Source organism: Ambystoma mexicanum, chromosome 3p, assembly GCF_040938575.1.
Source record: "Ambystoma mexicanum isolate Mex_15411 chromosome 3p, UKY_AmexF1_1, whole genome shotgun sequence".
NCBI classification, from domain to species: Eukaryota; Metazoa; Chordata; class Amphibia; order Caudata; family Ambystomatidae; genus Ambystoma; species Ambystoma mexicanum.
The window spans coordinates 1,229,006,866-1,229,033,497 of NC_090925.1; the positions used below are offsets into that span (position 1 = coordinate 1,229,006,866).

Here is a 26,632-nt window from a genome sequence, read left to right on the forward strand (position 1 = left end):
GCGGCCCGCTCGTCGTCGCAAGAGGCCTACAGAGGACGAGGCAAGTCTGGCGGACCCCGCCGTCGTCGCCAAGGAGGCCAAGGCGGCAAGGCCGCGTCCAAGCAGGATTGAACCGGCCGTGGGGTCGGGCCCCCACCGAAGCACCCCGGTGGGAGGCCGGCTGGCGGGCTTCGTCAGCGTGTGGGAGTCCATCTCCACCGACCGTTGGGTGCTGGACGCCCTGGCCCGGGGCCACGCGCTCGAGTTTCAAAGAAGGTGCCCGCGCGTCCCCCCCGTGGCCAGGAAAGAACTTCACGTCCCTCAACTTCTCCTGGAGGTAAAGGCGATGCTCAGAAAGGGCGCCATCGAACTCGTCCCAAAGAGGCTTCGGGGCTCCGGAGTCTACTCGCGTTACTTCCTCGTGAAGAAGAAGACGGGAGGATGGCGCCCCATCCTGGACCTGCGACGCCTGAACAAGTTCATCAAGGCGCAGAAGTTCCGGATGGTCACCCTCCAGCACGTCCTGGGTCAGCTGGAGGAAGGAGACTTCCTATCGTCGTTGGATTTGGAGGATGCCTACTTCCACATTCCCATCCTAAAGGGGCACCGAAAATTCCTCAGATTCGTGGTCCAAGGGCGTCATTACCAGTTCAAAGCCCTTCCCTTCGGACTGCGGTCGGCACCCAGGGTTTTCACCAAGTGCCTCGCACCGGTGGCGGCGCAGCTGCGCCGCGAGGGGATTCACGTCTACCCCTACCTGGACGACTGGCTCATCCGCGCCAAGACGAGGGAGCTCGCCGTGGTCCACACGGCAAGGACCGTCCAACTCCTCACGGACCTGGGATTCTCCGTGAACTACGCCAAATCCCACCTGGTGCCCGCGCAAGTCGCACTGTTTCTGGGAGCGAGGCTCGACACAGTGTCCCTTCTGGCCTCCCCGTCGGAGGAGAGGACCAGGACCATCCTGGGCAAGGTGCAACGGATGTTGGTGGCCGACGCGGCCAAGGTGAGGTCCATCAAGTCCCTCCTCGGGATGATGTCTTCCTGCATCTACCTCATTCCCATGTGCAGGCTCCGGATGCGCCCGTTGCAAGAGTTCCTGGATGCGCGCTGGATCCAGACGACGGGCAGCTTCGAGGAAAGGATCAAGCTCGACGAGAGTTTCCGACGAGCGATACGGTGGTGGGGCACCCGCGCGCATCTGACGGCGGGCATGGACTTCCAGACCCCAGCCCACCAGGTGACTGTGACCACGGATGCCTCCCTAGAAGGGTGGGGAGCGCACACCGAAAATCTGCACGCAAGGGGACTCTGGCTCCCGACGGAGAAGTCCCTGCATATCAACGTCCTGGAGCTCCGTGCAGTGTTTTGGGCCCTCAGGTCCTTCCTTCCGTCCCTCAAGGGCAAGGTGGTGAGGATCTTCACCGACAACACCACCACCATGTTTTACATCAGGAAACAGGGCGGAACCAGGTCCCCAGCGCTGTCCAAGGAGGCGCAGGACCTGTGGCATTGGGCCGTCGCCCAAGGGATTCTTCTGGTGCCGTTTCATCTGGCAGGGATAAAAAACACCATCGCCGACTCACTCAGCAGGGAGCTGCGCTCGTGCCACGAGTGGGAACTACGGCAGGATCTGGTGGATCGCCTCTTCCGACGGTGGGGCACACCCCAGATCGACCTGTTCGCGACGGCGACGAACACCAAGTGCCGGAGGTTCGCCAGCAGGTTTCCCCAGACGAGGAGCATGGGCGATGCTTTCTCGTTCCCCTGGGAGGGCCTGTTCCTCTACGCGTTCCCTCCCTTGCCTCTGCTAATCCGGCTCGTCAACCAGCTCAAGAGGTCACGGTGCAGGATGATCCTCGTCGCACCTGCGTGGCCGAGGCAGATATGGTTCCCGGACCTTCTGGACTTGTCGGCGTCCCCGCCAATCAAGCTGCCGGCGGACGCGGATCTACTCTCCAGGGAAGGAGGCGCCATCCTCCACCACGACCCGAAGTCGCTGAACTTGCAGGCCTGGCTCCTGCAGCGCTAGAGTTTGGAGGATACGACATACCGGCCGATTGCAGAGAGGTTCTTGCAAAGGCCAGGGCGTCCTCGACTCTTAAATGCTACGGACACAAATGGAAGAGGTTTTCTGTCTGGTGCCACGCACAGAAGATTAACCCTCTACGGATTACGGCTCCCCAAGTGCTGCCGTACCTGCTGACGCTGGCCAAAGCTGGTCTGGCACACGCGTCCATCAAGATTCATCTTGCTGCGATCTCCCGATACACCAGAACCACGGGCCGGACGTCCTTGTGGTCTCATCGTCTGGTGAAAGAGTTCATGAAGGGACTGTTCAGATCGTTCCCGCCGGTGAAGGCTCCGGCCCCGGCGTGGGAGCTCAACGTGGTGCTGACCAAATTTATGGGACCTCCGTTCGAGCCTCTGCACTCGGCCCCGTTGAAGTTTCTATCGTGGAAAACAGCTTTTCTCGTGGCCATCACCTCCGCACGACGAGTGGGAGAGATCCAGGCCCTTTCCTGCAAGGCCCCGTACTTGACTTTCCACGACACGAGGGTAGTGCTCAGGACGCACCCCTCCTTCATGCCCAAGGTACCGTCGGACTTTCATCTCAACGAACCCTTGGTGTTACCTGTGTTCTTCCCGTCGCCTTCGTCGCCGGCTGAGAGGACTTTGCACTCGCTGGATGTAGCTAGAGCGCTGAAGTTCTACGTGGACCGCACGAAAGGTTTTCGGAAGACGTCACAACTCTTTGTGAACTTTGGACCTGTCAATCAGGGGAAGGCTCTCTCGAAGGCTTCCATCTCCAGATGGCTCTCCGGCTGTATCATGTACTGTCACCGGTTGGCAAACCGACCGCTGCCTGGCCGTCCGAGAGCCCATTCCACCAGAGCGATCGCAGCTACCACGGCGTTCCTATCTGGTGTGCCCCTGCTGGACATATGCAGGGCTGCTACGTGGAGGTCGACGCACACCTTCACGAAATTCTACTGCGTCGACCGGGATTCCAGGGAGGAGTCCAGGGTCGGCCAAGCAGTGCTGCGCAACCTGTTCGCCTGAGGTGAGCCTGGTGAGGAGGTAAGATGCTTAATGTTGAGTTGATGTGATGCTTAATGTTGAGCCTTTGCCACCTCCCGTGGTTGTGCATGTGTGTACTGCTATGTATTCTTTATTCATGAGCATGTGAATCCATGCCAGACCCCATGCTGGAGAAGGAACAAGTTACTTACCTGTAACTGTTGTTCTCCAGCATGGGTCTGGCATGGATTCACATGCGAACCCTCCCGCCTACCCCTCTGCGGCTCTTCACTTGGTCATACTGCCACTTCACGTGCTTCCAAATCTGAAGATGGCTGCCAGAGGCGGTGCTTAGGTAGAGGGCAGTCATTGGCTGTGGTCAGTATGACGCAGAGACCAGTGATTGGTTATTACTACGAAAGACAGATCAGAAACGAAACTGATACTGGTTTTTTCTTTACCGAGGATTCCCAGCCTGACGACGGGGAATATTCATGAGCATGTGAATCCATGCCAGACCCATGCTGGAGAACAACAGTTACAGGTAAGTAACTTGTTCCTTCTTGAGTACAGGGCTAGGCACTGGGCCAGGCAAGCCTTTTTCGAATCGTCCCCGCCGTCTGCTATGCCACACTTCCAATTCTTCCATTTACTAGGTCCAAGTTTGCTAACGTGCGTTGTGGAACATCCAGATTCTATACATTCCTAGGTATATACATTGGCACATCGCCGCAATCTATTCACTACGTAGCCAGCCTTACAATTACTTAGTCTACTTGTATTTCTTTGTCAGTACAATTGTAAAATGGTTTTGCATTTTCTTTGGTGCCTTTCCGCACATGCAATCTTCATTTCAGGGGCGAAATGTTACATTCTTCCTTACTTCACCTCCTTAACTCCTTGCTCACTAGTATTGGCAGGGAGTGCAGGAAACCTTACGTGCTCATACCGCATGTTTAATTTACTGGCGGTATCCCACAGCCCTAATGCCATCGGGAATGGTGTGGTTGCCATTGTGACAGTCCGCATTGTGATCCCATCCCAGAGCACAACTTCCCCTCCTCCTAGTCAGAACCTGTGGTTCAGAAATGAGAAAAAGAGAAACCACATGTTCCTGTGCATTTCAACAGGGCCATGTTGCCAAAGGATAGAAGTCAAGACATCCAAGTCCTAGTCAGACAAATATAGAACACTTCCCTGCAAGTCTTTCAGCTGAGAATCCACTTCAAAGGGAGCACTTTCCCTAGAGACAAGAGCCAAGATAACCCAATAACCCAGGAACTTGGCACAAACCTGATTCAATAACAAAACCACCCCTTACTCAACTAGCAAACCAAACGGAAGAAACAGAACTTTCCCATTCAGCATCTAGGTTTACCAGCTACATTTATACTGCCCTCCAAACTTATGGTGAAACAAACCAGCACCAGTCATCCACACTCCCGCAAGATTAACCCCTTACTGTAAAACAGTAAGAAAAACGAGCTGCCAGCCAAACAAAAAAAATTACATTGTGATCAAGAAGGCCACTAGGTCTTACATGAAGTATTTCCTCCCCAGCTGAAACTATAAAGCCTTTCGTTCAAGTAGAGCACTGCTGTGAAACAGGGCGTCTGTATCTGGCCAGAGCACTATACAAGGTTGTCTGTTTAGTCATTCAGGGAGGAATGCAGCAGTGAAAGAGTGCTGAAGCAGGAGGAGTTGAGTCCCATGCAAAGCTGGAAGGTCCGCGCCAGCGGAGTGGTCTGGGACTGGTGAGGGCCTTGTTGAGCAGAAGTAGAAGGAAGATGCCAAGGGGCCTGGAGAATCTGGAGTAGGATTCCCAAGGATGCTGAGAGGTGATTTCCAAGGGGCATCGAGAAGCTGGAAAGCTATTACCAAGGGGCATAGGGGACCAAGCAAAAGACAAATGCGCAGACACTGCCACAGAGAAGAAGCGAGAAACTGGCATCCCCCCTGTTAGGCAAGATTGTATGCATTACCCTTTGGGTGCAATGCAACAACTCTGACGACCTGGCAATAGGAACCCAACCTTTGGTATAAGTCTGTACTACCCAGGTTGGTAGTGTGGTCAAGTAGCCAGGCTTATCTCAAGATCTCAAAAGGGGTCAATGTGAGCTGTAGGGGAGTTGCACAGAGATTCACTGTGACAATTATTCAAATAAACTCTTACACACAAGGTTTCTTGAGTAAACACTTATTAATTTACCAGTCAGTTATAGTAACCCTTCTTCAGAAGGGAGCAATATAAAACACACAAATACACCCCAAAAATACACACTCTTAGTTATCTAAATCAGCAAATACCCATTTGGGATGACACACTGGCACTACCTACACCCGCGTGTGACTTCAATAGCTAGGGTGCTGTTGGCATTGATATATTACTGTTGCATTTGGAATATTCTTGGGAGTAGTGTTAAAGAGAAGAGAGTTCAAAATAAAACAAGTATTCACAATTATTCTTAAGTAGGTAAGTACTTTCAAAACAACCCACCAATGCAAAGTTAGTTAACCCTTTCCTGGAAGGAAGGCAAAACACATACGCAGAAGAGTCATTCAGGAAGTCAGGCCGGCCAACGTTAAGTTAGCAATAGTCTAGGTGAACTAAAGCTCTTCTTGCAGTTAAGTAGAAAGTCTTCCAATGTTTAAAAGGTCTTGGTAGAATAGAAGCAATCAAAGTAGGGCCACAAGCTGATTAGGCTTGTGAAGTAAAGAAGCTGACAGCAACTCTACACATGCAACCAAGTCTCCAACGAGGACAAGTGGCTACACAACAAGAGGTAAGTTCTCTTAGACTGTACAGAACCTTTTAGGTTGAAGAAAAAGTGCAGCAAATTTCTGTTCCTGTGCAGCTCTCGCTGTTCCTGAGCCGTGGGGTCAAGAGGAAGGACTTCTGGGGACTCCTGCACTGCAATAGGACGGTCACCGCTCGCAACCGGCAAACTTCAAACAAGTGACTGTTCGGTGTTTCAGCTCCTCGCGTCTACCACAAATAGCAACACTGTGGTTCTTGACTGTCGAAATGGGATTTCCTTGCATCTGGGGTCCCGCACTCTGATGAGGGGGGCTCAGGCCCGGTCAGTCCTGCTTCCTGGGAGTCCGGAGGATCTAACTGGAGCTCTTGGACAGCTTAAAAGCAACGCACATGAACTGGTGTTCCTATCCCTGGCTATCCGCTTCCAGCAGTGACTGCAGTGGATAGTCGGCCAGCTTTGAGAGGATGTCTGGGTGGCTTACTTTGGAGTTGATTGGTCCCACCAACTCAAAGGGAGAAGTCGTCCTTGCAGGGGCTTCTATGTAGATACGAATTTGGAGTTTCAGCACAGCAGCAGGGCTTCACTGGACAAACCAACAGTCCAGGAGTTTCGTCCAGTGGTCAACTCTGCCTTCCAACCCAAAAAGCCTTGCCTTTTATGCAGTTTTCTCCCATTCATTCCAGCCTAGCTGTCAGTCACCCATCAGGGTTGCTGTCCTTGCCGGTCAGCCAGCCAGCCAATCACCTAAGTGAACATTCCTGTCTCCTAGGAGACTAAGCAGAGGGAGTTTTCGGGCACCTCCCTTGCTTCCTGCCCCTGCCAGACACCCTGGAGCCAGAGGTGGGCTTCACTCGTGAATCCCGCCAAAGGCAAAATGAACAAAGGGACCAAACGTGGTTTGGCACAGAGTAAATCTCAAGAAGGACCTTTCCACAAAGAAATGGCGAAAAAAGACCGGTGCCATTTTGACAAAAATGGCACCCATGGGTGCTTTACCGTGGCTGCGAACGCAGCCCGCGGTAAAATCCCATAATGGTAGTAAAAAGTAAACCACTGCCACCAGCCATTCAGTGAGGAAAGGGTAACGCAAAAATGTTAAATGAGAAGCTAGACAAAGGGGATACTAAGTAACCCCTCCAGCACCCTATTGTAAGATGGTGTGTGCTGGGCCTAGAAAGTTACAAATGCAAGTAAAGTCAATTTCATTTTACTGCTCTGAGAAACAGTAGTTTATCCCCAAGAAGGTATTTAATCCTTTGGGAAATCTGAAAGACTTCCCTGTTTCACTGCACTGAAGGTGCTGTGTGACACAATGTAAAAGATGCCTATGGAGTTTCAGACTCAACAACCCAAAGAAACAGTACAAAATCACATTAAAACACATGCGAGAGTGGGACAAAAGGGTCTCGCTCTCTCCAGGTTAAAAAAATCATGTCATCAAAATCCAGCAAAGTTGCTGGGGGTCTCTAAGGTCGAGGGAATTGGCACATTTCTGAGAATTCTCCTGAACACCCCTTCTGCCCCCCTCTGCTCCCTCACACCCTGTGAGGAAGGGAGAAACCGACACCCCACCGAGAGAGGGAGAGGGAGAAACAGACGCCCCCCACCCCCAGAGAGAGGATGAAGGAAATGGACAACCCCAGAGGGATGTACCCACACCGACAGCTGCAAAGAAAGAGACTGACCGGCACAGACTGGTAACCATTCAGAGACACAGACCCACCCAAGGGTGAGGATGTCTGTGAAGGCATGCTGGCCACTGTACGCTGTATATATGAACTGAGTGTGATATTCGGGAGCAGGAGTGACTAGAACCATGGGTCGATTACAAAATGCTGGGTGCTATATCCCTGACTGTATTTGGTGAGAAAGAAGCAATCTGGGCAATGTATGCCTGAAAAGTAGTTGAAAAATCCAGAGGGAGATCCCTAATGCACTCTAGTTTGAACCCCTCCTGACACCATTTGCTTTGATTTTGAGAGAATGCCTTTTGAATGTAGAGAACTCCTACAACCTATAGGTATTTATCCAAACTCCACCCCAATGACACCAATGCAATTCATAAAAGGGACTTGTGTGGCATTCGCTTGGTTGGAATGGTTAGGACAAGGGGAATATTCTCCTTCCCTCTGCCTCTTTTTCGGACTCCTCTGACCCTGGATTTCCCCATAGGCCTAGGCTTTCCCTTAGACTTGGCAAAGGCAGCCTGATTCCGACATTCACCAGGCTTGAAGGACCTGGAGAGTGTCTATCAGGACCTAAGTCTTGAAGACTAAGCTCACCCGGAACTCTTCTAGGAACCCCTCTTAACATTGACAGATGCCCTGGCCATTTCTCTATTGACAGCTCCGATAGGTACAACTTGAACATTGAGAGAGGGACTACCATCAACGAAGTATCCCCCACAGGATCTCTGGAAAGAACCTGTGAGTTTACCATGGAGAAAGCTACATCAGTAGGGGTGGGGCAAATGTTCCTAACAATAGAGGTGCTTGCACCTGTTTCTTGAACACTATCCTTAGAAAAACTATGGGGCAGGATAGGATTGAGATGGGAGCAGAAGCTCCAGCACAACTATTTTCCAAAGAATCAAGTCTACTTTCTGAATCTTCACCTGTGGGGAAGGAATCTAAAGGGAAGGACACCCCTCCAATCTTTTCTTCCTCATACTGAGAGAGGATCAGACTTGCAGAATGGACCCCCAAGGTCTTACCCTTACACCTACGGTCCCCCTTCTTGTCACTGGCTCCACAAGTGTAGCAAGTTCTACTGGGTCTTGACATACAGGGAAGCTTGGAGAAACCACTATCATGCTTTGGAGGATTAGTCCCACTACCTGGCCCGACGCTTGTGACTTCCCCTTATTAAACTTTTTGTGGGCCTTCTTGGACAAAGTTTTATCGGTACCCCCACGCTTTTTCTGCTTCCTGCTCTCCTCCTGTTTAGCTGAAGCAGACTTGTCCTTATGTGATTCTGTGAGACCCATAGGTCGGCAGCAATGGCTAACCTCTTAGGACTCAACTCCTTAGAGTCAGCCAAATGCTGCTTAAACTCTTGCGAATAAGAGGCACAAATATGCTCAAGCATGACCAAATGAATCATGTCCTCAAAGGTGGTTACTGGATAACCCTCTACCCAGCCACACATGTTTTTTAAAGACTCTGTAACAAAGGTAACCTAAGTCATAAATACTTTTTTCTTGTACTCTAAATCTCCTCCGGTATTGGCAGGAGTCTTCCAGAACTTTAAGACGAGTTTGCTTGGGTTTTGCTGAATCTTGCCTCTCATCTTTGGACATATTCATGATGTCACTGCAGCCAGAATGGGGCAGTCTACTGAGCAACCACGCAATCCTATCGGCATCACTCTCCTTGTACTTCACGTGCATACTCAAAAGTTAAAAGACAATAAATTATATAATTCTTCTCCTCATACACATTGAGCAGATCTTTTGTGAATCTTGGATGTGAAGAGGACTCGGAACCATTGCCAGATCCTCTGGTAGAACCTTGTGAAGCCGGACGCTTTGCAAGCTCCATCTGGTGATCTGTCCTTCTGCTTCGCAATTCTTTCAAAGTCTAACCTAGCCAAGTTGAACTCGAGCACTTTTTCTTTGAACCTGAGCTTCTCCTTTTTTAAGTCAAAAATTGCCTCAGCCTCTGAGGTTGTGACACAGTATTCCAGAGGAATTACCCTCTTCCTCATCCTCAACATTAGTAACTGCAGTGGCAGCAACTAGATTACTGTTGCTGGGTCCTGCTCCAGCTCCACTATCAGTACCATTAGTTAGGGGAGGTACACCCTTACTCTTCTAGACACAAAGAATCTTTACAATTGTTTCAGCTTTAGTGCCAGAGACTGTCGGGCCTCTGTCACTACACAACTTGTTCAAGTGCTCCACTTTAGAAGAACTCAAAGTAGTGAAATTAATTGTTTCCATATTATCCAATATATTAGGTGACTGTCGAATACAAGGCAGTCAAATATCACCATGTACTGTGCGTTATCCAGACACTCCACCAGTGTACAACACTGAGGTAACCAATACTGATCCTCACCCACTAAACACCTAAATGTTAAGTGGAGAGGGTCATCCCACCGCTGTACGCCAATTTGTTGGGACTGATTTTCTATACTGTGGCCTGGTCGACAGACATATACAAGGCCAACCTACATTGTGACAGGGACAGCTCTGTGGAGCTGTAGCCAAACCAGTCAAAGTAACAAGGCGAGTGGTCTAGGCTAAGTCTCAAGAGGTGGTGATCTTGTAAGGGATCCACAGTGAGCACACAGCAAAGCAGTCAAGGAACACACTTGGGCAAACAAGTATAAAAATATTTCTTTACTTATGGCCAAAATAACACTGTGAAAAATGACTACAAACAGGTAATATCACACACACTAAAATTAGAAACATATATACAATTACTGGTGTAGGACAAAATACATATCAAACCAATGCAAAGAAAGGTACAGATTAGTATTTGCTTTAGTAATCCACAGAGATGCAACCCTAACTTCAGAAGTCCATCCCTAAAATGTGTGGGGCTTTGTGCCCAAAAGTTCAGCAAAGTTCCACATAGTTTATGAAGCTGGAAAAAATTAAGGTGGGCCCTCTGGGATCTGGTGAACAGTTCCAAGTGTTAGAGGACAAGTTAATCTAACTAACAAAGGTATTCCCAACTTCTGTAGTGCTTGTGTGAACAAGCATTGGCAAAGCCAATATGTTAGAAATGTTTTTTATAAAAGTTACCAAACTTTTAAAGGGTAATTAGGTGAGCAGGTAAGTATCACTGTAACTCAACCCACACGCCCATACTCCGATTCTTCATGAAACTTAGCAGGTCAGTTGAAGGTCCAATGTTGCTTTCGTGCTGTTCGCCTCAGCCTTTGTTCCCCAGGGGTTGCATGTTCGAGCAGATCACTGGTCGGTGTCTGATGTTGGTGCATGGACTCTCAGTGGTAGAATGCAGCACAACTCAATGCATGGCCCCTCTCAAGACAGGAATGGATGCAGGTAGCCAATTTCGGAAGGCAGCCACCGATGCACGGCGACGCAAAGGGATTCACTTGCTGCCGTCAGACCTTTCCTCCGATCTTGGGTCCCAGGAGGCTAGAACCATGAAATCTCGCAGAGGTAAGTCTTGTTGCACAAGCTGAGGATCCCACAAGTTCCAGGCCCCAACTCGGAACAGTGATGTCTGCAGCACGGTAGCCCAAACTCAGAGCTGATCAGCCAAAGAGCGGTCCTGGGGCACTTCCGAAGGCTCTTCGATGCAGGACTCTGAGCTGCCGTCAAAAATGGATGTTCACTCCACTCCAAGGGTGGCAGCTCCTTCGTAAGACTGCTGGAGATCTTCCACTGGACAGGGCTCTACCAGGGCAGCAGTAGAAGTTGGCCCCCAAACCTCCTTCTGACGGGTCCACGGTCTCCTGGCAAGTCTTTTAGCTGGACAGGAGTCTTGGCTCCTTCAGTTTCTTCCTGGATCCCTCCAGAGTGGGTGCAGGGGTCCTCTTCTTATCCAAAAAGCCAGGTTAGAGCAGCTTCCCCCAATAGCCATTGACCGATCTGCCCCACACAACCCAGCAGGGGTATAATCAGGTCCACTGGCGGCAAAACTCATTCGTTCCACCCAGACACTGGCGCCAGTAGGTGGATTGGGACCAGACATTCCCAGCCCACTTCCTGGCAGTAAACACACACAGCCTCCAGTAGCTCGCCTAAAGCTTCTGCTTTCCCAGGAACTGGAAGTCAATATAAGGAAAGACAAGATGGCCAAAGGACAAGCAAAAAAACTTGTGGCATTGCCATGTTTGACCACTAGCCACAGTTAGTAGCCAAATGCAGTAAGGCTAAAATGAAATACACCAGAAATGGTAAAAAGTCGCTGCTGCTTAAGGCTTCACTGCACAGTAAAAAGAACAGGTCTGATACAAAAATTTAAACAAATTTGAGGGTCCATAGAAACAGAAGGGAAGGGGCAGTAAAGAAGAGTCTTTCCTAACTGTTTCTCGAATGCACAAATCCAGTTTCCCACCTCTGCAGTCAGCGAAGGGAGTGTCTTCGAGATACTCCTGTCGATGTGTGACCATGGGACATAATGCCCTTCCCAGACACTTTTACTGGGGCTTCCCCCATTTCTCCCCTACTACTTGCTACAGCCATATGAGTACCATGGTGTGTCCTATGGCTACATGGTGTGGTTTCTATTGCAACTACTGGAGCGGGAGGTATGGCGACTACACCCTGCTCGACATCTGATTCCCATCCCTCTTCGACTCAGGCTACCACATCCCCTGGCCCTTCTACAGGAATGGAAGCATAATCAACAGTATCGTAGAGTGCCGTCTCCCATCCTCCCTGCTCAGCCTCTGTACCTTTTCCACATCCCTGTTTTCCATATCCACCTCAACCTTACTAATAACTGATTTATCGAGCCTCTGGGGAGCAGATGGGCCTTTAAACAATATGGTGTCCGCTGTGCACGGAAGACTGGTCCCCGCAGTGAGGTGCTGCAGCTGAGTGGTGCGACAGGAGACCCCCAATGTCTTGGAAAGCCTAGGTCCCAAACCAGGCACGCCAGATGTGCAGATAGGCCTTTAATCACCTTAACCCAAACGGGCCCCCCACTTAAGAAGTGAGTACACGGTTGCACATAAGCAAGTTTATTGTACAATTATACAGGGAGCAGTTAGATGGTGTTGCAGAGCCAAACTAATCAAATTCTCAACCAACCACATCAGTTCATACCTTATATACATTTTTGCTACAGAAACACTCCCAGATACTTTATTACAATCCACACCCCTCATATGATTGGGGAAAAAAAACCTCTTCAAAGAAACCCATCTTTTACCAATTCCTACATTTCCATTGGCCAGTTTTCTTCTTCAGATCATATAGAGAACACACCTCTTCTCAGAATGTCTGTAGTAGGTCATGACATCAGCACATGGTTAAACATTGCTATTGAAACATAATTCATTACTAGCAATAACTGGCCTTAGCTCTTTAGCCTTAACTTTTAATTTGCACATGGTTCACGTAAATATTTCAAGTGATGTGAGGAAGGCTAGGGAAAGAATTTCTTCGAGTTACCGATACCATCTCATGCCCCAGGTCACCGTTACATTGAAACTTTCCAATCTACAAAACTGCCACTTTGTCGCACAATTGAAACTCCTGGCTATCTTTGGGCACTGGCTTACCCTGCGTTTTACTGCTGACCAAAATAAATAACAATACTCCTGTCACGCTCTCGGGCATCAGGAGATTACATCCTATCTGCAATACTTGTCAGACCATTTATTTATTTATTCGGATTTGTAGAGCGCACAGCAGCTCGAGGGCATCGTGGTGCTTGTTAGACATAGTTTAGTTACATATCGGAGACATACACAGAATTACAAGCAGGTAATAATGTACAGAGAATTTACAGTGACAGTTTGCGAGAGTTACATTTTACAGGGCAAGGAATGAAGTCTTGAGTTTTGTTCGAAATGCAGCGAGTGAGTTTTCTGCTCTGATGTCTGAAGGTAGTACATTCCAAGTTTTGGCAGCAATGAATGAGAAGCCTAGGCCACCGGCTTTGGCTCTATTGATACGTGGGATGTGTATTTGGTTCGTGTATTGTGTTCTAGTGGGACGCGTGGAGGAGGATTTGGTGATTGTTTCAGATAGATATGAAGGTACGGATAGAGTGAGGCATTTGTGTGTGAGGGTGAGGATTTTGAGTGATACGCTCCTTTACCGGGAACCAATGTGCTGATTGCCTGGCCTGGGAGATATGTGCCATTTTTGAGATGCTTAGGGCGGCCCGCAGCGCATTGTTCTGTGTGACTTGTAGCCTGTTTAGATTTTTTGCGGATGTGCCTGCCAGCAGGGCATTGCAGTAGTCTAGTTTGGCTCCAATGGTTGCTCTAGCTATTGAAAGGCAGTTAGGTTTGGATAGGTATGGTTTAATGGCGTTTAAGAGTTTGGTGGAATGCGCAGATGAGGATTGGATTGCACTGACCTGTCTAGTCATGGATAGGGTGGCATCTAAAGTTTTGACTGCTGTGGACATGGGAATAATGGAGTTGTCAATGGTAAAGCTGGCGTACAGTTTATCAAGTTTGACTAGGGTGTTCTTTTGACCTAGTATCATTATTTGTCTCATCCCCATTGAGGCAGAGGCCATTTACCGCCATCCAGGCCTGTATGGTGGAATAAATGGTATAAAGCGCCTCAGCGTCTGTGTGGTATGATCCAGAGAGAGGTAGGAGTACCCGAGTATCGTCAGCGTAGTTCATATACGCGATGTCAAGTGATTCGAGCTTCTCGAAGAGAGGCTTCGTGAACAAATTGTATAATGTGGGTGCAGTGCAAGATCCCTGAGGGACTCCGCAGTGGATGGTCGTTGGTGTGGCATTTGCTATGTCTGAGAACATTTTCATTGCTCTTCCTTCGAGGAAAGAGCTGACCCAGAGAGCTGCTTCTTTGTAGAAGTTAGCTGAGTGTGTGAAGTGAGATGGGAGAGTCTTGTGGTCAACCAGGTTTGCCCTTGTCCATGATTTGGGTGATCTGGTTCTTAAGATCCACTAGGGCTGTTTCGGTGCCGTGACCTTTCCTGAACCCAGATTGCCTGGTCCCTAGAATAGAGTGTGTTTCTAGGAAGTGTTGGATCTGGCTGTATGCGGCTGTGTCCAATAACTTGAGGAGGAATGGCACCGTTGTAATCGGTCTGTAGTTGTTCGGTTGTAGGGGGTCAAGGGTTGGCTTTTTTAGGAGGGGACGGACTCCAGCCCCTTTGAGGCTGGCCGGGATGGTGCCTGTTCTGAACGAGGCATTAATAAAAGCCGTAAAGAGCGATGCAAAGCAGTCTGCGCAGTCCTTGATGAGCTTGGGTGGGCATATGTCTCCTTTACATGGAGAGGGTTTGAGGCTTTTGAGTAGTTTCATAACGTCAGATTCCGTGATGTCCCTGAAGGAGAAAACAGGTTTGGTGGCAGGAGTTGAGTTGGTTGGCTTGGTACCGGTATGCAGTGGCAGGGCTTTGCAATGGTCCTGGATTTTCTTTAGGAGGAGATTGATTTTATTTAACATGGCGGATTGAATGCTGGCACACCAGGCCTTATATTTGACTATTTCATCAGGTGTATTCGGTGGGGAGATGAGCTCATTGAATATGGTGAAGATTTCCAGAGTGTGATTTGGCATTAGAGATGCGTGTGTTAAAGGAATTTGCTTTGGCTAAGGTGATGGCTGCTTTGTATTGGTGAGAGATTAAGTTGAAGTTGTTCTTTGCACTGTCGCTTGGATTACCAATTTTTTAGTGCTAATTTTGCAAGAGCGCAGTGACTGGAGTTCTTCAGTGAACCAGGAATTGGTGTGTAGCGATTTGTTTTCTTTTTTGCATTCAAGTGGTGCTATTTTATTAATGGCTTTAGTGAGAGTATCCTTGTAGATGTCTGCTAAGGTGTTAGGATTGTTGGAGAAGGGGGTTCTAGTTCAGGGATATTAAGGTGAGGGCGCAGGTTGTCCTCGTTCAGCTTACTGGAGCTTCTCACTTGAGCTGCAGTTGCAGGGGTGAGTTTTGTGGCTTTTGGAGATGGGTAGAGTGAATTCAATGCAGTTGTGATCAGTCCATGGCATGGCAGTATTAGAGGCGATAGTGGTGGGGCAGTTATGGTCAGCGATCCAATCTAGGATGCGGCCTTTGGAGTGTGTGGGGCTCAATACTTTTTGAGTAAATCCTAGGTCGGTGAGTAAAAACTTGTGGCTTTTTTCTACAGCTGTGATGACCGCGACGGTTATGAAGTTACTTTTCGAGGGGATTGGGTCCTCCGACGTATTCCATATCTGACAGTAATAACCACAGCTGTGCTGATTACTGTCATAGATATGGAATACGTCATCTGAACATCCCATCGAAAGAATGTTACCAGGTAAGAGAGTAACTTGTTCATTTATTCAAACAGCCCTCGACTACCGTGTTTTGATTAATTTGTGAGCAGCCCACTATATTGAGATTCATGCATTCCCCATGTATTTATGTGCATGTATGTTTCGACATTTGTAGGGTTTGACATTTTCTTTCGATGCGCGTGCAAGCTAATATGTATCAATTTCTAGAAAAACAGTAACGCTAAAGTAACACATACCATGGATAATTAACTACACTTTGATACATATGAAATTGCAACGTTGCACAGCGAAGTATCTAGTTCCTTGGACCAGTGAAAATGATGCAGACTAAAGTTTTCCCACAAGCCCTGATGCCTGCCCCTTGAACATGGGCCCCTGCCCAATCCTCAAGCCAGATATAATCATCCCTTTTAAGGCCATGTGGTAGCCCCTCATTACTGTTCATATGTTGCTACCAGTTTATTGCAGGACGGAGTATTCGGGCTACACCATCTACCGACACCCTTTCCCCAACTTATCGGCAGCTTGCTATTGATCCTCCAGTTCATTGGATTATTGCCACCTAATAACCTGCTTAGTTTTCCCTGCCTTCATGCTCCTAGTTAAGTTATGTTAGCCTTCTGCCTCACAGGCAGGTCCTCTCAATCTTTTCAGCAAATGCAGTCTCTGCCAGCAATCTCCAGACTGTTCCCTAGGGAGATGTCTCCTTCCTCCCCAGATGCAGTCCCTCCTCCGCAGAGGGTCTGTTATACACACACACATAGCAGGCTGCCCACATACACAATTTACACGTTGGTGTAAGATTCACATCTTCTGAGGTTTTCAGCCCAGCCAAGTTGAACTGGATATTTTAGTGGCCCCTTTCTCCCGGGCTGTGCCACAGGGATCCTGCTCCAATCCACATTGTAACCTTGTGGGAGACCATTGCAAACATTTAGTGTTCGAAAAAGAGTGGTGTGATGTGTAAAGTTTCTTAATCTCGCCATCCTGGACTCCATGGTTGAAATAGGAGGGTTTGATCCTTGCCTTTCATCCACATTGGAGAATACAGGCTTACCTTTCAGAATATGGTTATAAAGAGGCCAAGAAGATGACATAAGTCCACTCTCGGCAACCAAAGTGAAATGCTAAACCTTAACTACCAACCTTGCCATGACTCCTACCTTTACGTGACAGTTTTGGGGTTATCCGGTCAGATAGCACAGTGAGTTGAGCACTCCTGACATGTGTGCGTAGCCTGCTGATGCAGGTTCGAATCCTGACGGGGCCAATTCAGCCTTTCGCCCCTTCTGAGGTCCATAAATTGAGTACCACAATGTGGGATAATATCAACTGTTATTCCAGCGCTCAGAAACTTGTTGGTTTGTAGCGCTATATAAAGCTAGATATTATTTATTTGACTTGGTCCCTTTCATTTTGTGCAGGCATCTTTAGTTTCTAAACCTTTATCGTTCTGTCAAAGGGACTTTAGTGATGTACCCCTTGCAATTGCAAATTATTTTGGGTGTGCTGCCATTAGTAGCCCATATGGCTGCTAAGGGCATACACATTTTGTCTTGGAGTGTAAGCTTGCTCACCCAAATAGTAAATTGGGGAGTAGGCTGGTGGCCGCTGTATATTTTTGGTTTTGATTACACCATTCTGTAGCCTTTTTACCACGGTAGTAGTCTATATGAAAGCTTTTTAGGTACTAAAGAATTTTAAGAGCCCCATACCCTGACCAATTTCTTTGGCCTTTACTTTGTCTGTTTGATGACAGAAAATTGCCAAAATGACGGCTATGCCTATGTACACTCTTTTGTACATTTGAACTTCCAGATATCTCAATCCATACACATGCAGATGTGTAGTTTGGCTGACTGGCCGATAGGCTGACCACCCAACTTTAGAAAAAAGACTGTGGATTGGTATGCAGTGGTTCCCTACCTATCACTCCGTTACCCATCCGGGTTGGCCCATTTGTACATTTCCTTGGTAATGCCAGGCCATTCAGTAAATTAGTTTACCCAAACAGACCTAAAAGATGGTTGAAGATGTCCTGCTCTTGACTATACAGACTCTGTGGCTGTGTCCTGTTCTTTCATGGAAGCCATTCTGTGATGGAAACTCAATGCCTGCAGCGTCTGATGCTCACTTAGAACCCTTCCTGTCCTCAGCCTTTGTTGGACCTAAACTTCTCTGATGCCCTGCTGGACTGAGTGCCATGCTGATACTCTGCTTCATTTTTGCTCCACAGTGGGCCATCTTGGATAGCCTCTTGCAACTACTTTATCGTTGGACTCTTCCCATTGTCTTGGCTGAGTCTTTATCCCCTCTTGAGCTGCTGCTGGCCTACTGGCTGGACCCAAGCTGTCATCCGTCGGTGTCGCTGGTAGAGTCCTTCGGAGCTAAGGCTCCCTTTTGTCTTGTCCATGGCATATTCTGGGACTCCAACTCACTGTCCACTGACCCCAACCAAAGCCAGGCCTTGAACCCTGACCAATGCACTCACTATTCTTTAGCTGGGTGTGCAGAATCCATCACCCTGATTCATTGTCCCTGGGTCTTCTGACTCCAAACCTGTTTCTGATCATGCCCTCCAGGGACCCTGGGCCCTGGATGCAGTGTCTTCTGTGCCCTACCCTCTATCCCGTGACCACATGGTTTGAAGTTCCTATTGTCAGGACCTATTGTGATCAAACTGAGATCCAAAGCTTTCCTGGTGTAGAGTACTCAAAATGCCTTCAGTTGGTGGTTCAGCCCTGTGCGCCAATGACCTATAAGTAACTCTTGCTTACTGTTATGATGGGTTTCCGAAATCTGCCCTGGTGGGGGGATTTTGGAAGGACACCCTATTATGGTGAACAAGAAAGACAGATTGGCCAAAACCCAATCAAGGTGAGGTAGCAGAGCAGTCAAGGCTTTGTCTCAGGAAGGATGCATGTGGGGTCTAGGGCTGCAATGAGTTCACACAGAGCAACGCTAGTAATTCCAGTTAGACGGTCAGTATTAAAATACAATGATTTATTAGGCCTTTAGTGCACACACTTGGCGGGTTCTTATGGGAAGGGCATAGCAGCGCCACTGGTTATGATTTAATATTCATGTAAAATTCAGGCAAGTACTTCACTCAATCCAACACATTAGGATAAGCGTAGGGGAAGGATCCTTGGCCCAGGTTCCACCACCAAAGGTCAGGTCAGCGTGAGTTAGAGGCAGGACTTTATGCCTAAGTTAATCTATGGGAGACGAGGGGGGGTGTGGGGGGAGGAAGTAAAGTAGACTTACCCCCCCCTTACCTCTTTGGCTCGGAGTTCTCTGTATACCATGGTTGGCAGTTCCAGATTTCGTTTCTAGCTTGTTTTGATCTTGTTCCTACCGCGAAGGTAGTCTAGAGCGAAGAGCTACTTTGTCTCACAGGATTTGGTTTCGGTCAGTCACAGTACTTGGGAATCAGTTACAAACTACTTCCACTGGAAGGCCCAAACAAAGACACTTGAAAATTTCTGCAAGACAGACGCAGCGGGGCACCTCAGTGGCACTAAGACAACCAGATTCAACAAAGGTTACCATGGGATGCAGGAGCAGGTGTCGTATGGCACAAGCTGAGGATCTGCAAAGTTCCAAGGCTCTGCTTGGAACGGTGACAGCTGCGGCCATGCAGCTCAGGAGAGAGCTGGTTAATCCACTGGTTGGTCCAGGGACACATGCAAAGATCAGCAGGCATGGATCCTCTAGCAGGGGTAGAGACTGGTTGTTCTCAATGGTCCAGGGGTCCAAGCATCAGGACAGAAGAGCATGGCGTCCACAGAACAACAATGGAGTCAATGCTGGTACACTGCAAGTGTCGTCAGCGGGCTGCTCTTCTTCGTAGAAGTCAACGGGGATTGCCTGAACAGTTGCAGGAGCCCTCATTTTATCCAAGAGCCGACCAATGGTCAGGATCTGAACCATTCAAACAGCCAGTGGCTTTGCAATAATGGATAGACTGTGGCCACCACATATGCCCAGCAAAACATTCAGGCACCAGAGATGTGGATTGGGACTAGAGTCCCAGTCCCCACATCCAGTCTCACACAAAAACCCTCTTTCCCTGCAAAATGAATCCCATTTATGGCAATTCCGGACCCAAGTGGGCTGGAACAAAGCCAAAGAATGGGATGGCCAAAAACCTAAATTCTTTACATTTGGATGGTTCATGAATTGTATTTATCCATTTGCTGCTATTTTTCATTGTAGGTATATGAATGTAAACTTGTGTGTATTACTTTTTATTTTCTGTTTTTGTATATATTTCTATCATAGTAATTTGTTATGAAATGTAAATCTTTGATTTTTTGATGTATATTAAGGTTGTTTATAACCATGTACAATAAAAAAGTATCAGAGATTTGATTGTCTAAAAAGTTGAAGCGTTTTCGCTACACTATTTTTTTTACACTATTATTTTTACACTATTTTTACAACTGCAATATGTGACAAATCTTAGTCTCGTCAGACCATTTTTTTGTGTTGAACACTATTTTTATTCAGCTGTGGTAACCAGTTCTCCATTTTTCCTCAGGTGGATAGTGCAATGTCTTTAATTCAAGCTGCCAAGAACTTAATGAATGCTGTTGTGCAAACAGTCAAAGCTTCCTATGTGGCCTCTACTAAATACCAGCGCTCTCAAGGTATGGCCTCCCTGAACCTTCCTGCAGTGTCCTGGAAAATGAAAGCACCAGAGAAGAAACCTTTGGTGAAGCGAGAGAAGCAGGATGAAACTCAAACCAAAATTAAACGGGCTTCTCAGAAAAAGCATGTTAACCCAGTTCAGGCCCTTAGTGAGTTCAAAGCTATGGAAAGCATTTAAAGTAATGCACCATATAGCAGAACACACGTTTTGGAACTTTTTCTGGAATTGCTCAATTTGAAACCTGGCCATTTATAAACCTATTTGCATAGTACATGCTGATATGCCTTTGTGGAATATGAACACATGCGAGTTTCACTCCGTCTGCTGGTTGAAAATCTAAAATTGGACTTGGTTATTTTGTATGGTATTTTCTAATTAAACTAATCTCATGAAATCTACTTATAATATAACTAGTATATACAACCAAAGATTATCTTTTTTAACAGTTAGAATTGGTAGATGCAGAAGCCGCTTCCTATTATGTTTAATTGACTGCAGTTTTGATTTGACTTGTCATTGTCTTTCATATTGCTATTATTAAATGAAATTGGCATTTCTGTTTGGACCACTGCAAACAATGTGAAATGGCTAACACGGTTTAGTAATTTTGTTTGTCTGTTAGAGGCAATGTGTTATGTATTGGTTTATCAATACAATCGAACAAGCATAGTTTAATATATGATGACAGTTGCTGATTTTATGAAACGCACCTAGCATTTGTAATGTTTAGTGACAAATACTTTTTTGCCATGGGAAATTAAAGTTGCTTTTATCTGAGAAGAATTTGCAATGCATTCAATATTTTGTAGTGCTGGAATCGTCTCTTGCGGCTCAAATTTCAGGGTTCAAATTTATATTTCAGTTCACTGCAAATATGCACTGTACCATATGCCTTTGAGAGAGAAACTAAGAAATGGGCGCTCACACACCAAAGCAAATAAAAGCACTGCTCCATAAAATGAAATAAAAAATATGGGACACACTTGGCTCAAATGTATCTTTGAAAAAACACACCACTCTTCAGAAATTAATTTTAGGGCAAAGTTTGCATGAGTGTTACAAAAGCCAAGTGGGACTCCACAAATGAGACAAACTTAGAACTATGGTGAAGGAGGATTCATTTAGGATATATACAAGGTTGGGGGACAATGTTAATCTCTATCGGGATGATGCATCATTCTTAATCGTGACCAAAGAATGTCTCAAGATTCTCGGGGTCCCTCTTGGCTGAGTCTATGCCTGCGTCCTTTTGATGCTCTTCCTGCTTTCTTGTCTGGGTCTTGTGTAATTTGCCTATGATGGGGAGACCATCTCCTGTGGTCTCTGGTTCGGAGTTGAAATCCCCAATTGGAATAGAAGTGTATTGCACTTCAGCAAGGCTATAACAAAGATTTAGTCTCCAGCAAACATGATTGTGCTTGTTGGTGTTCTCACTGCTCCATCCCAGTTTGTTCTTGGGGTCTCCCTCTCATCTTACTATTTTCCTTGCTTCTAATTTCCTCTGGGTCTGACACATTTCCCAACAACCCCTCTCTCCTCTTAATGTGTACTCCTGACAACTCTCTATCTCCCCCTTTCTCCAGTTAGCACAACTTCCCCCTTCCATACAATGTTCCTACTCTCTCTGATCTACTTCATGGGTCTGGCATGGATTCACATGCTCATAAATATTCCCCGTTATCACGCTGGGAATCTTCTGTAAAAGAAAAAACTGTTTCACTTACAAACTGTATTTCTCCTTTAAACCAATCGCTGTCCTTTGGGTCATACTGCCCCATCCAATGACGGTCCTCTCCCTAAGCCCCTCCTCTGGCAGCCATCTTCCGATTTTTTTTTTTTTTTATTTTTTTATTTTTTTTTTATTTATTTTTTTTACTGCACGCTTCAGTGTTTGGAGTCCTTGAGTTTGCTCTGTGAACTACTATGTTTTTGGTTGGAAAAAGGTTCTATTTCTGTTCGGAAAAGAGCCAGTGTGCTATCTTCTCCATCTGCTGACAGCGGGGATCCATTATCAGTGAATTTCAGCACCCCTCAAGGGCGAACATCAAAGATTCCAGAAGGCCATCGGGCCTACTTCGCGCCCTCCGAACATGACAGAGGAGAAGGAGGGAAGATCCTGCTTAAAGTCCTGCAACAGGTGTGGGCTATGGAATGTTTGTTGAAGACAAGCATCTGCAATGCCTCTACTGCCTTCATCCGCACCACAAGGAAGGGGAGTGCAAGATGTGCCATGGTTGCTCCAAGAAGATGACGAAGGATAGGCACAGTAGACTGGCGGTGTGGCTGAACTGCCAGGGTCTCTGCCCCATGCTCCAAGCAGGGTCATGCCTCACCCAGGACCGGTCAGTCCTTTGAGGGCGCCTCGTCCGCGGGGGCCCAAGACAAGGCCAAGAACCACAAGTCAGTCTGCCGGGTTCGCAGCGGAAGCAGATCTCAAGGTGGACAGGGCGAGATCAGAATCACCTTCTGGCTCCATTGTCAGCCGGCAATCAAGCTCCTTCTTGAATAGGAAATTGTCCAATACGGCTAAACTGCGGGAGAGGTCCGAGAAGCCGCGGACGGAGGAGAAGGCTGAACTTCCAAAGAAGGCCCAATCGGCACAGGATAAGACTTTGTCAACAATAGAAATGGTGGCTGTTGCTCTCACAACGGCTAAGGGGGCTGACCCTGTGAAGGTAGCCCTCGCAGCGCAGAAGGTATCCCTGCCCCTGAGGTGCAAAACCATCACAGTGACTTAGGCAGGATCAGCCACCCGTGGCCCAAGCCATGGAGGTCTCGTCCACAGATGACGAGAACCTGGAGTCCCTACACACGGTCCACAAGGATGTGGACGAGGACGACTACGGCGACAAAGGTGCGGGCCTAGTGTTCCAATAATGGCAGCTCAGCCGAGATGGACATCCTATCGACCCTCCACACCTTGATGTCGGCGATCCAGAGGAGGATGCCACAGGGACCGGTTCAATTGGCCCCCGATCAGCTGCCAGCGAAGAGGAAGCATCATACGACAATGCCATTTTGGCATCCATGTCGGGCCCCCTCTCCCCCAGCGGACCCAGACACTGGGACGGACACAACAGTGACAGATAAGGATATCGATTCTCTGCAGCCTAGGGCATTGTTCCATTTCATGATCGCCAGAGCCTCCCAGCTGTTTCAGCTTGTCCCCGAAGAAACCAGGAAGGAGGGTTTCTTGTACCAGAGGTGCATGGCCAAGAGGAAGACCATTATGGTGGTGCCCCTCTGGACTACGTGTTGGAGGACGGCCTGGCCCTCAAGAAGACCCCTTGCATGGCCCCGGCCAAACTGGATAGGCTGGAGAACAAGTACCAGGTGCCGGAATCCGCACCCAAGTGCCTGAGGTCGCAACCATCGCCGGATTCGGTGGTATCGGCAGCCACAAGGAAAGTAGGCTAACCCGTCCTTGTTTTTAGTCTCTCCAGACAGTGAGGGGAAGAAGATGGACGCCATGGGAAGGAAGGTGATTTACACGGCGGCGTCCACCATCAAGGCGGCCAACGCACTGGCGATCCTACCCAGGTACGACGGGGAGCTGTTTTACAAGCTGTGCCCGATTTTGGAGTTCCTCCCCGACGGTGAGAAGATGGAGGCAATCGCTCTCTTCCAGGAAGGGGAGTTAATGTCGGATGACGCCATCACAGTGGCTTTGGACGTTGCTGACATAGGGTTCCGGGAAATGAACAGTGTCTGCCTTAGTCACCAAGGCTGGATGAGGGCCACTAATTTCCACCAGGAGGTCCAAGCAGAGGTACTGGACATGCCCTTCGACAGAGATAAACTATTTGGGGAAAGTAGTCCAGTCCCTACAGGCCATCAAGACGGATACGGAGGCGGCCCGTTAGATGGGCACCCTCCAGCACCACTGCTCTTCCTTTCGATCCTCCAGAGAAAAGTCGAGCAGGTCTTCCAAAGGTTTCTCCTAACTGTACCGTCCGCCTTCCAGATCCATGACTTGAAGCCTACAGAGGCTGTTCCCAGGCCTACGGTGGAGGAGGACAGTGTTGATGTCTCCCGCAGGACATGATGCTAGCGCTGAAGCAAGCCTGAACAGACCAGGACATCGGCCCCCCACCCGTGCAACCTGGTGGGAGGCCGGCTGGCGAAGTTAGTCGGCGACTCTGAAAATATCACCACTGACAGATGGGTGCTGGACGCTCTCGCCCAGGGACATACACTGGAGGTTCAGCGTAGGTGTCCGCGGATCCCTCCGGTGGCCCGTCAGCAGCACATCCCTCAGCTCCTGGAGGAGGTACGGGTCATGCTGCAAAAAGGGGTGATAGAGCTAGTTTCCCGGCGACTCAGGGGCTCTGTAGTCTATTCCAGATATTTCTTGGTCAGAAAGAAGACAGGGGGAGGGGGGGTTGGAGGCCCATTCTGGACCTACAACATCTGAACAAATACCTAAAGCCCCACAAATTCTGGATGATCACATTGCAAAAAGTGCTCGGCCAACTGGAAAAAGGAGACTTCTTGACATCGCTGGACTTGGAGGATGCCTACTTCCACGTCCCCATACACAGGAAACACTGAACGTTGCTACGCTTTGTAGTGCGGGGACAGCACTAACAGTTCAAGGCCCTACGTTTCAGCTTGAAGTCGGCCCCCAGAGTGTTCACAAAGTGCCTGGCACCAGTGGCAGTCCATCTACGCCTACAGGGCATACATGTATACCCATACCTGGACTGGCTGATTCACACCCGCTTGCAGGAGCTGGCCCAAGGACACCGAGACGACCGCAAAGCTGCGATTCTGTCAACTTTCCAGTCCTGCTTGTCCCCATTGCAGAACGCGCTGTTCCTAGGTGTCAAGCTCAATTCAGCGTCTTTCCTGGCATCTCCCTCGGAGGAGAGAATGGCAGCCATTCTGGGGAAGGTGCAGCGGCTGTCGTCCACGATGACGGCCACAGTGCAAGCCATCAAGTCATTGCTGGGCAGGTCATCCTGCATCTGCCTCGTCCAGATCTGCAGTTTGCAGATGCAGCCCCTCCAGGAGTTCCTGGATGCCCGCTGGATACAGGTGTCCGGATGCTTCAGACAAGCTGTTGCTCAACGAGTTCCGGCGGGCGATAGTTTGGTGGGGCATCCGCTCCAATATCGACCAAGGCACTGGATTCCAGACCCCGCCATACCAGGAGACGGTCACCACGGGCGCCTCCATGGAGGGATGGGGAGCGTACGCCAGAGGCCTGTGGTTGCCAGAGAAAGATATTCATATCAACATCCTGGAGCTACAGGCAGTGTTCTGGGCACTTGAGTCGTTCCTCCCATCCCTGAAAGGCAAGGTGGTAAGGATCTTCACAGACCACACCACCACCATTGCCTACATCAGGAAATAAGGGGGCACTCGATCCCCAGCACTCTGAAAGGAGGCACAGGACTTGTGGCATTGGGCCGTCAGACGGGGAATGTTCCTCTTCACCTGGCGGGAGTCAAGACGATCAGACTCCCTCAGCAGGGAACTGCGCTCCTGCCACGAATGGGAGCTTTGTCAAGATCAGGTGGACCGCCTGTTCGCCAAGTCGGGCAGTCCCCAGATAGGTCTGTGTGCGACGGTGGCGAACTCCAAGTGCAAGAAGTTTGCCAGCAGGTTCCACCAGCTGAGAAGCCTGGGGACGCATTCTCCTTTCCGTGGGAAGGACGGTTCCTGTGTCCGTTCCTTCTCCTGCTACGAGTCATCAATGCACTCAGACGGTGTCAGTGTACGATGGTCATCGCCCCGGTGTGGCCGAGGCAGATTTGGTATCTGGACCTTCTCAGTCTGTCAGTGTCGCCCCAGGTCAAGCTGCCAGTGGTTCCTGATCTTCTCAGCAGGGAAGGAGGCGCAATCCTGCATCACGACCCAGGATCACTGATCCTCAGGGCTTGGCTCCTGCAGCCGTAGAGTTTGACGGATATGAGTTGCCTGCGGACTGCAGAGATCTCCTCGCCAAGGCGTCGTTGACTTTGAAGTGCTACAGTCACAAGTGGAAGCGTTTTGCTACGTGGTACCGGTTGCAGAAGATTACCCCGCTGAGGGTCACAGCCCAGCAAGTTCTTTCATGCTTCCTCTCCTTGGCCAAAGCCTGCCTAGCACATGCTTCTATCAAGGTGCATCTGGAAGCTATCTCCTGCTACACCAGGTCTCCAGGAAGATGGTCACTGTGGTCTCAAAGACTCGTCAAGGAGTTCCTCAAAGAACTTTTTTGATCTTTCCCACCGGTGAATGCGGGGGAACTCAACGTGGTTCTGACAAGGCTCATGGGCCCCCTTCGAGCCTATGCATCAGGTCCCTCTCGTGGAAAACTACTTTCCT

At 48.7% G+C, this 26,632-nt stretch overlaps 1 protein-coding gene across 1 annotated transcript in view; it reads left to right on the forward strand.

The window, feature by feature from the left end:
* The window catches only part of CTNNA1 (catenin alpha 1), a 505,233-nt gene extending 483,931 nt beyond the window's left edge, over positions 1-21,302 (forward strand). The window contains exon 18 of the mRNA XM_069652692.1: positions 20,210-21,302. Coding sequence (XP_069508793.1) covers positions 20,210-20,497 — 288 coding nt within the window. The 3' untranslated portion in view covers positions 20,498-21,302. The remainder of the gene's footprint in view (positions 1-20,209) is intronic.
* The last annotated feature ends 5,330 nt before the right edge of the window (positions 21,303-26,632 follow it).